Source organism: Ursus maritimus, unplaced genomic scaffold, assembly GCF_017311325.1.
Source record: "Ursus maritimus isolate PB19 unplaced genomic scaffold, ASM1731132v1 scaffold_17, whole genome shotgun sequence".
NCBI lineage: Eukaryota > Metazoa > Chordata > Mammalia > Carnivora > Ursidae > Ursus > Ursus maritimus.
The window spans coordinates 46198592-46211483 of record NW_024424119.1 but is presented as its reverse complement, the minus strand read 5'-3'; the positions used below and the strand labels follow the sequence as shown (position 1 = coordinate 46211483).

Sequence of the window (12892 nt, the reverse complement as noted above, 5' to 3'; positions counted from 1 at the left end):
TGATGACAGTTTCTTTTCCTTCTGTTTTGCATCTCGTAGGTGGTGACAAATGCCCCATGGCAATAGAGAACTCCTGTGATCTCTTTGATTCCACCCTGGCGGTCCCACCACGATCAGGTACAAAGCTGAAGCTGGGTAACGGTGGCAGGGTTGGGTTTGGCAGTAGGACTTTTTAAATTGAATGAAAAGGTCCCAAATCCAAGAGAGTGTTTGTCAGGATTTGGGGCTTCACGTTCTCAGCATGTCTAGCTGGTGAGCTCCTCCCCCACGCCAGTTAATCCGCTCCTCGGCGTTACTAACCTCAGCAACGTCATCAGGTCCTTGTTGCCTTAGATGGAAGTGTGGGCACCTTAGTGTGGCTTTAAGGCCCTCCAGCACCCAGTCGCGGGGGGCCCATCCAGCCCTGGCCTTCTGTGTTCGTGTGGTCGTACAGAGGGGTCCCCATCCCGCAGACGGACCTGCACTCTCCTCTCGCTGGGACCGTGCGGTGTGGCCCCGTCCTTTTCCAGGCCACCTTTGTCCCGTTCTCTGCCAGTGCACCTCCTTGTCCTGCCCCGAGCTTCATCGTGGATGCAGACTTCTTTGTGAAATGCCTTTCCTGAGGTCCCCAGTTAGAATTATTCATCTGTACTTTGTTGGTCCAAAGGTAAAAAGCAACGGGCTTTACCTCTGTTCAGTGTAATTCTTGCTTCTTGTTCAACCCAGCTCAATTGTTGCTTCTCCTAGGAAGCCTTTCCTGATCTCTCTTCCTGCCCAGAGAATTGATTGTTTCTCCCTCTGAGCTCTGGCTCTTCGTCGTCATGCTGTTACGCCTCCCGTGTGGTGTCTGATTAGACCCCGGGCTCACGGAGTGCAGACACTGGCTTGATTCATCTGTGTAGATCGGGGGCCTTTGCAGAGTGGGTGCCTGATAAGTGTTGGTTGAATTGAATCGAGCTTCTCCCATCAGACGAATAAGCCCAGGGTGGGGGAATAGACAGACGAAGGTCCCGGAGCCCGGCCACTTGCCCCCTGTGCTGTGCCGGGTGGCATTAGGGCCTGAAGGTCTTACTCTGTGCTCCCACCTGCTTTGACATCGTTGAATGCAGCTCGACGAGCACAGGAAACTGCCCCCAGTAGATCTGACAGCTTTCCTCTCGTGTTGTAGCTTCAGACACTCCTCCGCTCTCTGGAAATGACACGGACTCCCTCTCCTGCAACAGTGGCAGCTCCGTCACCAGCACCCCATGCATGTCCCACCTGGTCGCTGGCCACCGCCTGTGGGCCAACACGAGTGGCTGCCATGTCCTGGGCCTGACTGGGGACTACGAGGCCCTGTGCCAGCAGATTGGCCAGGGCCAGAAGCTCTTTGCTGAGATGGCCCTTCAGATCCAACAGGCTCCCCGGCCCGCAAGTCCGGAGCTGGGAACAGAGGTAACCCGACCGACCGCTGGAGGGAGTGAGGAGCTCACTGGGAGCAGGAAGTGGAAGGGGCCGCCTCGGGCTCTGAGAGGCAAGGGATGCGTGCATCCTCCATGAGGCCCTGAGAAGGGGAGCCAGGGATGGAGCTCACGAAAGCTCAGAGGTCAGGTCCAGTCCAGGGCACTGTTCTATGGGGAGGATGCTTGTCGAGGATTGTACCCTGTGTTAGTGCCACCTCTTCCCTGGGGTCACTCCTTCCTGCCTCATCCTGCTGGATCTCCTCACTTTTAAGTTCCTTGTGTTGAGGACCCGTGTGTCACGCGCTTGACATAAAGTTATTCACTTCCTCCAAGGGTTGGGGTCAGATGTTCTCTGTCCTCCCAGACTGGACCCAACCACCAAGCTTCCGTGTGTCACGTTGTCTGGTCCCTCTTCTCAGGTTCTTCCTGAGGCCCCCTGCTTCCTGGCACCTGATTTGCCTTTTTGTTTTATTTTATTTTATTCTATTGTAAAAGTCATTCTGTATTTTACATTTCACGAGATAATAAACTTCGGGAGAGCTGGGATAGTGTCTCTTTTACTCGCTGTTGTATATTTACTTCCTAGCACGGGGCCTGGCATGCATGGGTGCACCGTAAATGTTTGTTGAATGAATTAGTAAATGTTAATAAGATTACTGTTCTTTTCTGATCATAATCTTTATTTACAAAAGCATGAAAACATCACATGGTGTTCAGTGCTTAAAATTTTGATACACACACACACTCACTCTTTTAGCTTATTCCTAAAGTTTAGTAAAACTGACTCACAGGACTTTCATATTTTGACTCTCAGTTAACATATAAACAATTTTCCTATCCCATTCAGTATTTTTCTAGAACTTTTACTGGCTGAAAAAAAAAGCCAATATGTGGATGTAACACCATTTACTTACTCTTTGGCCTGTTTTTTCGACATTTAAGGTGTGGTGAGCATCCTCGTAAACAGATCTCTCGTCGCATCTTTGACTAGTTCATTAGGGTTGAGTTGCTGGCGGGGAAGCTCGCTCACAGGTCGTGAACCCTTTAGGGCCCTTGGTGGGGACTGTTGATGCGTTACTTCCAAAAATACGTATCCCCGTTTACAAGTGAGAGTATCTCACTACACCTTATTCTTCATTGAGTAATTTTATTTGTAAGTGGTTTTTTGCCCGTTTGGTAGCTAAAAAGAGTGCGCCATTCTCTTTTGCAGTGATTTTATCACCATGAAGACAGTACTCTTTTAATTTCTTTTTAAAATGTATTTTGTTTTCCCTTCTCTGACTCATGTTCCTTGCTTTCTTTTGCCCTTGACATCCCCCAGTTAGGGTTTGCCTCTGTCAGCAGAGGGTGAGGGAGACGTTACGAGGCCCCGACTTCGTACTGGCAGTTCGCAGAGCCATGTAGCAGGGGCTGCTGAAGACGGAAACATTCGTGTTGCGTCCCTTGCTGTTGGCACCGTTTGCCTTCCGGAGAGGCTCCGTGGTGCGGAGCGATGCGAGTGGCCCTGCCACAGACCCTCTTCCCCTCTTCTTGGCGTAGTAAATACAGTTAACGCAGGTGGTTATTAATCACGGTTATTGATTGGGCTACAATCACCACCGAAATTCTCTCATAATCTATAATTCACCAGTCTTTAAGAACAATAAATTGGTGTCGTCTGGCACCAGGCTCTCGCTCAGCATGTGGACACAAGCCCTGCGGTCTGGAGATTTATGCTGCCCATTAAAGCCGGCTTGTCCGTAATCTTTCTCAAGATTGCATGTTAACGGCCTTCTTGTCTCGCCCCCCCCACCCCCGCGCCTTGTGCAGGGTCCACACCGGGTGCCTCTGGACAGGTTCGTCACCAGCGTGGGCACAGCCAAGCTGATCCTCGAAGAGGCTGCGAGGTTACTGACGCTTTTCTGGAGGGTCTCCCCACCCCCAAATGGCCAGTGCACGCTCCGGTGTGAGCAGGTAGGTGGCGACACCTGGATCCCGAGGCTAGGGGTTGCCACTGGGGCTTGTGTCTCGGTCTGCAGCCCGGGACCTTGCTCGTGGCAGATGTGCCGTCAGTTTGGGGAACAGGTTGGGGGGCGGGTGCCGTGTTTGTTAAGGGTGACGTGTCAGGCACTGTGCTGGCTGCTTCTGGTGTGTTCTTGCCCGCTCCCCCAGCACCCCGCGGGCTCGGCCTGTGGGCTCGACCTGACCATGTCCCCACTCCTAGCACGTCTTTGTGGAGGGAAATCCTGTCTGCATCTTACACACGGGGCAGCTGAGGGTCTGGGAGCGAGGCCCGACCAAGGCTGCAGAGCTGGTTTGGGCGGCGCAAGTGTCTGAATCCAATATGCTTTCATTTTGTAGATTTTAAGTCCTAGCTCGTCCTCGTAGTCCAGCTCATTCCCTTCCACTCTAAATCGCTTTCACTTTAGGTGCCTTTCTCTGGACCGTCTGATTCCTTTTGATAGCTTTCAGAGTCATGTTTTAGGGGTTCTATTTTCAATCTGCTTTAACTACTTATAGAAAGTTTTTTTTTGTTTAACCAATGAAAATCATTTATTGTAAAACCATTGAAATTTCCCTCAAAAGCTTGACTTTGCAGCAACTTGAACGTGACTGAATTAAGAACGGTAGATCCCACAACCATCCTCATCCCGATCTTTCTTGGCACAAACCAGGAGTCAGGCAGAGCAGAGGCCCTCCCTGGGTTTTCATCGGTGGGAAACAGCTAGTATCATGACCAGGCGAGCAGCCGCCCCGGTCGTCCAAGAAGCCTCCCGGAAGGAAGAGCATGCAGATGAAGGAAGAGTTAGAACTTTGCTTGGTGGTCTGATAGATGTTTCCCCCTGTGCCAAAGGCCAGCAGGAAGGCAGAGGGAAATTTGCATTGCAAGTCGTTACTCATCTAGTTAAACCCCTTCTGACAGCTCTCAGATCCGGCAGCCGTGGCAGAGGCAGCAGTGAAACAGCGCTCGCTCTCTGCTCGGAAGGTTCTAATGAGCCTGTCCTGTGATTTCCCTCTTGGGATCCTGGGGAGGAAGTTTGGGTGCACTAAGCTCGGGGAGGTAGGTAACCAGTCATTTCGCAGAGAAATCCTGTTTTGGCCACTTTTAGCCAGTGAGGCCATGGAGAGGAAGAGGGTCCACTGGGTTCCAGGCCCACACTGGCCTTTCGTTTTCTGCTCACCCACTGAGCTCTTTCCGTCTTAGGCTTGATAACACAGATGCTCTGACGGCCTGACTGCCTGGGCTTCCTCTCGGCTGCCTGGCTTCTTCTCACCTCTCCTGTCTCAGCTTCCATGTTACTTCAAGGTCAGAGAGGGCTCCCCGGTCACTCAGTCACAGCGCCCTCTTCTGCTTCATCAGAGCCCTCTTCGCAAATTATCTATTTCTTTGTTTAATGTCTGTTTCCCTCTTTTTCCCAGGAGGGGCCATGTTTATTTTGTTCATATTTTTGAGTGAATAATTTTTTTCTCGTATTCCCAAACAAGTACTTGCCCAATGATTTTTAAAGCACAACGTGTCTGAATGAAACACAGTACAGTGTTTTTGTCCTCAGTGCACAGTAGTGTCTGTTAAATACACGGACTGTAGATCTTCTTTCCTGTGTGTGTGGGTATAAATATAAATTATAGTCACGTCGATCCCCCCACCAGCAAACTAGTCCAGGGACTGGCCAGCGCTGGTGATGACTCACCCTTCTTTCCAAGTGTTTCTCATATAGTTGATTATGCTCACTTTAGCACCACAGAATTCTGGAGCCAGAAAAAGGACCTTAGAGTCGCTCTGATGCGGTTGCTGGTGCACACAGACCCCCTGTGTGGTGTTAAATTGCCTCAAGCCGCTTTTCTGCCCCTGCCTGTGTTTCATACAGTGCCTTCTTCTTAGTGTGAAATGTGTGTAAAGCAGATTCCCAAGTTTTCGCCAGCAACCCCAGTGGCTTTTTTTTTTTTTTTTTTTTTTTTTTTTTTTACAACCTAGGGTTTTCTCTGAATGTCATTAATTTGCCTTTTGCATTTAATATACTGTCCTGTGCAGTCCCTAGGATTACTCTGGAAAGTGTGTATCATATACATCGGTTTATCCAAGAAAGTTGTGGGGAGAGATACAAATATATACACGTATTTGTTTATAGAAGTTTTGTTTAACTGGAAGGATAAATAATACAAGAAAACAGGCTACTTGTAGGGGTGGGAAGGAAGAGGAGGGGAAGGGCAGGAATAGAAGGTAGACTTCTCTGAAAAGATCTTGTTTCGTAAATTTGACATTGAAACTATGTAAATGCTTTAAATAATTAAAAATAAATCAAAATGGAAAAAAAAGCAATTTTTAAAAATTGATAGCAAGATGAAACAAACCTTACTGTATATATAGTATTGAAGGCATACCCAAGAAAGAGGGAGCATTTTAAGACTAAAACACAGTAATTTGACTATATCCCTAGTAGAAATACCCTAAGGGCAAAAAAGGATTGAAAAAAATGTTTTAATTGTTTTCAGTGATGATATTGTTAATAGTAATATTGGTACTGGTATTTTAAAACCATTACAATTCTATTGTAGGATAAAACAAATAGCTAATTAGATTAAGATTTTTACTGCCAGGGAAGAGATATAAATTTAAAAACAAAGAAGTAAAAATCCTGCCATCCTCGATTTAGAAATATCAGTATGAACTTATATTGTACTTCCTATTAGAAACATTTACTTTTTGCTTTAAAAATGTCCACTCCAGTACCAGTGAGCACCTCTAGTGCCAAATTGTGATTCCTAAATACCTTTTCCCACTAACAGGAACCAGGACTCCTTGGAGAAATGGTTTGATTCTAGGTCTGGGGCAGGAAATGTGTAATACGAGCTTAGAACATCTTTTCATCCTAGGGAAAAAGAGGGGGAAGGGGGAGTAAAACAGATTTACAGTGGTTCTCAAATTACGGTCCCTGGACCAGCAGCTTCAGTGTCATCTGGAAAGTTGTTGGAAAGGCAAATTTTGGGGCCTCACCCCAGACCTACTGAATCAGAAAGTCTGGGAGTGGGCCCCCGTAGTCTGTTTTTACAAGTCCTCTTGGTAGCCCTGAGAACCACTGGATTGAAAGAAACTTAAGAGACATATCAAACGCAAAAACATGGAGTTTATTTGGATGCTGATGAGTTGGACCAGTTGTTCAAAAAAATGAAATTACGTTGGGCTCAGGGAAATGTGTCTCCTGACGTACATGGTGATACTAAGCAATTATTGTCATCGTTCTAGATGTGGTGATGATGTGTTTTTCTTTTTAAAGAATCTTTTTTCTAGAACTATGTACTAAAATATTTTATGGACGTGAAATATGATTGGCTTCTGGGCTGGAGTTTAAAAATACTTTTAGGGTACAGATGGGCAGGCATGTAGTGATGCGGGTTTGGCCGTGATTTGATAATCGCTAAAGCTGGGTGGGTACCTGACAGTTCATTATCCCATTCTTTCTACTTTTTGTGACTAGTCGAGATTTTTCATCATAAAGAAGAAAAAACAGTTCAAAAAGCCAGCTCTGGAAGTCAGGCTGAACACTCCTGAGTCAGCGGGTGGCCTTCTGGGAGGCACGTGGGTCCCAGCTCTGAGCTGGGCTCTGTGGCCCGAAGGAAGAGTTGCTCTGTTGAGCTCTGCTAGGTGTCAGGCACTCTGCGGAGCACACAGCATCTCCTTTGGTCCCTCACGGGAGCCTCCAGAGAGGAAGGTATTATATTACTGTCTTCCAGAAGGAATCTTCCATTCTTTGTCACCGTCACAGCTGGAAGTGACCGAGCTGGGTCTTAGAGCCCTCTGGTTTTTACCATGGTGCGTTCGTCCTGTAAAAATGAAGATTTTAGTTCAGAGGAACAGCAAACCTACAGAATTAAAATTCCTTGTTTCAAGTGCTGGATAGAAGATGGACAGGGTGTTTTGGGGAGTGCAGGTGAAAAATTAACCTACCCATTGGCAAAGGGTCTCACAGCACCTATGCAGGCACTAGGGGTCAGAGAGAAGAATTGAGTCTCGGGAGAAGCAGCAAAGAAGTAAATGATCAGTTAAATTCAACATGAAATGGGCAACGACGAGGAAAGGACTGGGTGTAGCGAGTGTCCAAACAAGCAGTAACCAGCCTAGACTTCTGCTGGGAAGGAGTCCCAAGGAAAGCTTCCTGGAGGAGGTGTTGGCCAAGCTGACTTTTGAAAGAGGTCTAGAGGTTAGCCAGGCAGCGGGGAGGAAACCATGGGCCATCCCAGGCCTCATCCCCTTTGCGTCTCACTCTAGATGGATGGGGTCAGGGAGTATCCCGGTTCTACAGCCATGGAGAATGACTTCGTCCCGGAATGTGTGGTCTAGGAAACCATGACCTGAACACAAATCTTTGTGGGCTCTTAGCGTGAGGAAGAGAATCAGAGAAAACCTGAGGTTGGAATTAGGCTCTGTTTTGGAAGAACAGTTGACATCCTTGTAGCTGGCACAGTTGGTTAATCTTGAAAGTAGGTTAAAGCAGGACATCAAGCGACGATATGTAGCTTAAACATGGTAGTTTAACTGAAAACAGTTAAATGTACGTTTGTTTGCCATTCTTTTGATGGAGGGCCAGGGCCTCTTCTTTGAATGCGGGTCTCCTGGTGAGGATTTCACATCTCCTTTCTTTCGTAAACTACATCCATAATGTATGTCTGTCCCTTCCAATTTCTGTTTTTTGAAGATGAAGAAAAAAATGTAGACACGTGTAAAGCAACTCGAATATAGAATTCTTCTAGACTACGTTCCTCCCACATCTTTCATAGTTGATTCACCCACACCTAATTTGCCAGAAATGTAGTTTTTAGTGACTCGCCTTTATCAAGTCTTTCCTGAGGCATATGTGAGTTTTCATACAACCAATTCTCTCTTTTCATATACACGTTTCATGGGTTGACCTAATACTTAATTATTTCCCATAACTGATTGCGAGTACAGCCGCCATAAACAAGTTTGGGAGCGAAGTAAAGTGGGGCTCCTCGTAAGTTGGCAGCCCGGCATCTCCCCTCTGGGGAGCCGAGGTGTTTCCCTGTCACAGAGCGTAGCCCGTGCCAGCGTGCCCTACAGTTGGGGCGGGGGGTGGTTATGAGAAAGGAGGGTCCTCAACTCTCTGAACCAGCTCAGCGGAGACTGGTTAAGAGAGCCTGTAGGGTGTGGGCATTTCACACGAGAGGTCGGGGACCTCTGGCTCACCACCCGTCCGCTCTGCCCACACCTCCGGACGGTGAAAGCTCTCCTGAGGCTCATACTCTCCTAATCATACTTTTGTGTTCTCTTTTTAAAATTTATCATTAAAAATTTTTGTTTTAATGAGCATTATAGTTTTTGTAAAAAAAAAAAAAAAAGAAGAAAAAAAAAAAAAGAAAACCAAAACCTCGAACAGTTCTGATAAATTTTTAAAAATGAACAACAAAACTTCCAAATCGCATCTCTCAAGAGATCAGTCACTATGAATATTTTGATGTCGTCTCTGTTCATCACATGTCTTAGACGTCACATACACATCTGCGGGTATAGGTCTATCTATCCAATTTTATGAAACAGGAATACCTGGTATACAATAGCAGTTCTGGGCTCGTTTTTTTTTTTTTTTTTAAAGATTTTATTTATTTATTCGACAGAGATAGAGACAGCCAGCGAGAGAGGGAACACAAGCAGGGGGAGTGGGAGAGGAAGAAGCAGGCTCCCAGCAGAGGAGCCTGATGCGGGGCTCGATCCCATAACGCCAGGATCACGCCCTGAGCCGAAGGCAGACGCTTAACCGCTGTGCCACCCAGGCGCCCCGTGGGCTCTTTTTGTCACTAATTATCATCTTCCAACGTCAATAAATAGAGTTGTGCAACATCACCTTTTTGAAAGATTTTTATTTGAGAGAGAGCAAACGAGCAAGCACAAGCCAGGGGAGGGCAGAGGCAGAGGGAGAAGCAGACCCCCTCCTGAGCAGGGAGCCCAATGTAGGACTGGATCCCAGGACCCCGAGATCATGACCTGAGCCAAAGGCAGCCGCTTCACTGCCTGAGCCACCCAGGCGCCCCCACAACATCATTTTTAATAGCTGCCAGATGATGCCGTCGTATATGAGGACTGGGATTGACTCAGACCCCTGTTGAAACAAACCAGGTTGTTTATTGGCTCCTCCTATGAACGATGCTGAGATGAACACCCAGGCACACAGGCCTCTTCGTGTGCGTATGTGGTTACTGGTGGGGGTAATGCCCAAGTGCGGACTTGCTGGAGCCAAGCGTTAAGCACATTTTACAGTTTGGCAGATCTTGCCCGGCGTTCCACCCAGACTGTGCCAACTCAGTCCTGCCAGGGCTCCCGAGGGTGCTTGCCCCACACCCTGGCCCCGCTGGGTTTTGCCTGGTTTTGCCAATCTGACCAGCAGAAAATGGCTTCTAGTTTTCCTTCAAATATTGCTGTTAGTAAGGCCGAGCATCTTTTTGTATGTGTTTTATTTATTTTTTAAAGTAATGAATGAGACTGCCTTTTTTTTTTTTGTATGTGTTTTAGTTCTTTCCTATGTGATAGGATGTTTTGTATTCTTTGTTCATTTTTCCAATTCCTTTTCTCTTGAGACTGGAGAAATGAAGGCAGAGATCACCAAACTACACAAAAAGCTGTTTGAACAAGAAAAGAAGTTGCAAAACTCTGTGAAGCTTTTGCAGCTGAGCAAGCATCAGGAAAAAGTCATCTTTGATCAGTGTAAGTGAGCGGGTGGGGGTGGGCTGCTGCGTCCGCCCACTTGGTGCCTCTGAGGACCAAAATCCCCATCCCGGACACCCACTTTGGAGCCCAGATCACCTGTCATCATGCCTCCTATTTATGGGTTTCCTTTCATACTTTATCCTTTCTGACCCGCACAGACAAATAAACTCACTTAGCAGACCTCAGTGGAGAGGTCACGTGCTGCTGCCAGCAACTGTCATGTCGTTGGGGAGACAGGTGCATGGCATGTGCTTTGACGGAACGTGTGTGGGGTAGGGTCTTAGGGACCACGAGAGGGGAATGGGGAGGGTGTCATTCTGTCCTGGAAGGTTGGCTTCTTGTACCCAGGGACAGCTGAGTTGAGCCTACAGGAAGGAGCAGGTGTGGGTCAGGTGGAAAGGGAGCAGCGTGGACAAAGGCAGAGGGGCAAGAAAGAAGGTTTTGTATGTGAGACGCCTACACCAGTTCATGTAGCTGGAGTAAGACTGCAAGTGGCAGGTTGAGGCTGGAGGGGTCGCTGGGACTGGGACTTGCTGGTGGCTGCTGCACCGGTCTGGGCAGGCCAGAAGAAGGGCCTTGGCAGGGCCGTGAGGATCCAGGGGGAGGGGATGGTTTTGACAAATACTTCTCAAGGCAGATACAGAAACTCAGGCTTGGAGAGGCTACATGACATTTGTAACGTCAGTGCTCCTACTGATCCAGGAGCTTCGGAGATGGTGGGGAGCAGCTCCCTGTCCCCGGTAGAAACCTGTAGCACCGGTGCACCCCGCGTGTTTTGAGAGTGGCAGTCGCCGAGTTAATCTGCCCGTGCCTCGCCGTCTGCCTGTCCCTGTCCTGGGAGGGCCGCCGATGGTGGCGCTTTCCTCTGGAGCTGCCAGCCTGTCCCATGCTGCCCTTTTATCAAAGGCCAACGTTTCTGGGGCATTTCTGAGAAGCACAGAATATAGATTGTCGTTGGGTAGGGGTTCTCCTTAGCTACCCCCACCCCAGAAACCTTCTGAAAACTGACTCTGTGAGACTGGCAGAGTTAGAACAGAGTTGGAAGGAAGATGCTGAGTCATGGAGCGGGTGCTGATTTTCTGCTCCGTGACCCTGTGCCAGGCTCTGTGCACAGAGGTGAACCAGACGCTTCCTGCCAGCACAGAGCTTTGGCTTCATGGGGCAGACACAAAAGTCAGCTTCAGGGCAACGTACTGAGTGCATCCCCAGCGGCCTCAGGTGGTTGAGGGCTCTGGACTGATGGGGTCTTGAGGGATGAGTAGGAGTCCAAGAAGGGGTAGGGACAGGATTATGGCAGGTGGCCTCGAGGGTGAGAACTAAGTTTTCAGGAACATACTTAGGATATGCCAAGGGATTTATTTGCTCTGAGGGTGTTTGTGTTGGACACGAAGAGGATTTAGGTAGGAAGCGGCCTCACTTTACAGTTGCTGCCCTGAAAGGCAGGCGCCCTGCTTCCTCCCAGGGCTCCTGATGCACTGGGCATTTGCATCGCACACAGCTAAGAGCATCTGATCAGTGGGACCTCTGGAATCGTCCCATCCAGGGAACCATGTCCGGTTCTTCTCCCAGCTAAAGGGCATCTAAGGAGAAAAAAATGCCCAGAGTTCGTGCTTTCCCCCAACTGATTCGAACTCCTGCTTTAAGGGTAAAAATTGACTTTGCAGAACTGCCTGTGACCCTTGCCTTGGGCCTTGGCACATGGGCTTGCTTGGCGTTGGGCCCACCCCCTTCCCAGAGCTGCTTCTCTGGAGGGCCTAGGAAGCCAAAGTGTGTGGGTGCTAGTCGGGCACAGGCCTGTCCCCTGCCCTGCACCATCTTCCCTCAGACCCATAGAGGTGAGCCCCGGGGGTGCCCGTGCATCCTCGGGCCTTGCCGAGCCTGTAACGGGCAAGTATCACTGTGAGGTGGTGACTTAGCATGAACTCGAAGAGGTGACCCTGGTCCACCATGAATTCTTTGGTCTTGGGGTATATGATGGGCAGACTGGAGCCTTCCACACCTCTCTCTGGTCTGGATGCTTCTGGCTCGTCTACACGTCTGCCTGAGGTTCAGGGGTCAGGGGGTGCTTCCTCCCTGCTGCTGGCTTTTTACACTGTCTTCCTGAGCATCCGTGTCTAACGATCCTGTTCTTTCTTTCTTCTTAGTGGTCGTGACGCACAAAATCCTTCGGAAGGCCAGAGGAAACCTGGAGGTAATGCCCCTTTGAGTTCTGTTATTGGAAGCCCATTTGGGGCACGGGGAATGGGCACAGGGCAGGAAATGGCACGTAGTAGGTGTTTGAGAAGCATCTCTTGTGAATGAATGCAGTGTGAGCTCATCATCACTGCGTTCTGTAAATACTTACTGATTAAACAGTGTGTCTTTGAAAGTAGTTTCAAAGTAGCAATTCCGCCTGTAACTCTGCGGGGGATCTTCTCTCAGAAGCCCCCCATGGGACCTAAAATTCTCCTTTTTTCCCTGCCTTTTCCTAGCTTAGGCCCGGGGGTGCCCACCCAGGAACATCCAGTCCCAGCCGACCCGGCTCCTGAGGAGAACTTCAGCCAATAAAGCTTGTGGTTCCCACTGAGCTCTCGCTGTGGCTTCGTTACAAGTGTGGTTTCGATCTATTGAGGGGAGAAAGGACTCTCTGGCTAAAGGAAATCTGCTTTTCCCTTCATGTTTTCTCTCCTGAAGTTGGTTTAAGGGTTGTCGTCCGACAGCGTTTGGGTGCCCGGCCGTGAGGCTTCCAACGGGCCCCGAGCTCTCGGGCGCTGGGAGGTTTGCCTCTGAGCCG

At 48.8% G+C, this 12892-nt stretch overlaps 1 protein-coding gene across 4 annotated transcripts in view; it reads left to right on the top strand.

Annotated features, from left to right (window-relative positions):
• The window catches only part of CDK5RAP2 (CDK5 regulatory subunit associated protein 2), a 162496-nt gene extending 149811 nt beyond the window's left edge, over positions 1–12685 (top strand). For all 4 annotated transcript variants that reach the window (XM_040631799.1, XM_040631798.1, XM_040631797.1 and 1 more), the window contains 6 exons: positions 40–117; positions 1148–1413; positions 3231–3374; positions 9990–10116; positions 12264–12310; positions 12591–12685. In XM_040631799.1, the coding sequence (XP_040487733.1) occupies positions 40–117; positions 1148–1413; positions 3231–3374; positions 9990–10116; positions 12264–12310; positions 12591–12647 (719 nt within the window). In that variant the 3' untranslated portion in view covers positions 12648–12685. The remainder of the gene's footprint in view (positions 1–39; positions 118–1147; positions 1414–3230; positions 3375–9989; positions 10117–12263; positions 12311–12590) is intronic.
• The last annotated feature ends 207 nt before the right edge of the window (positions 12686–12892 follow it).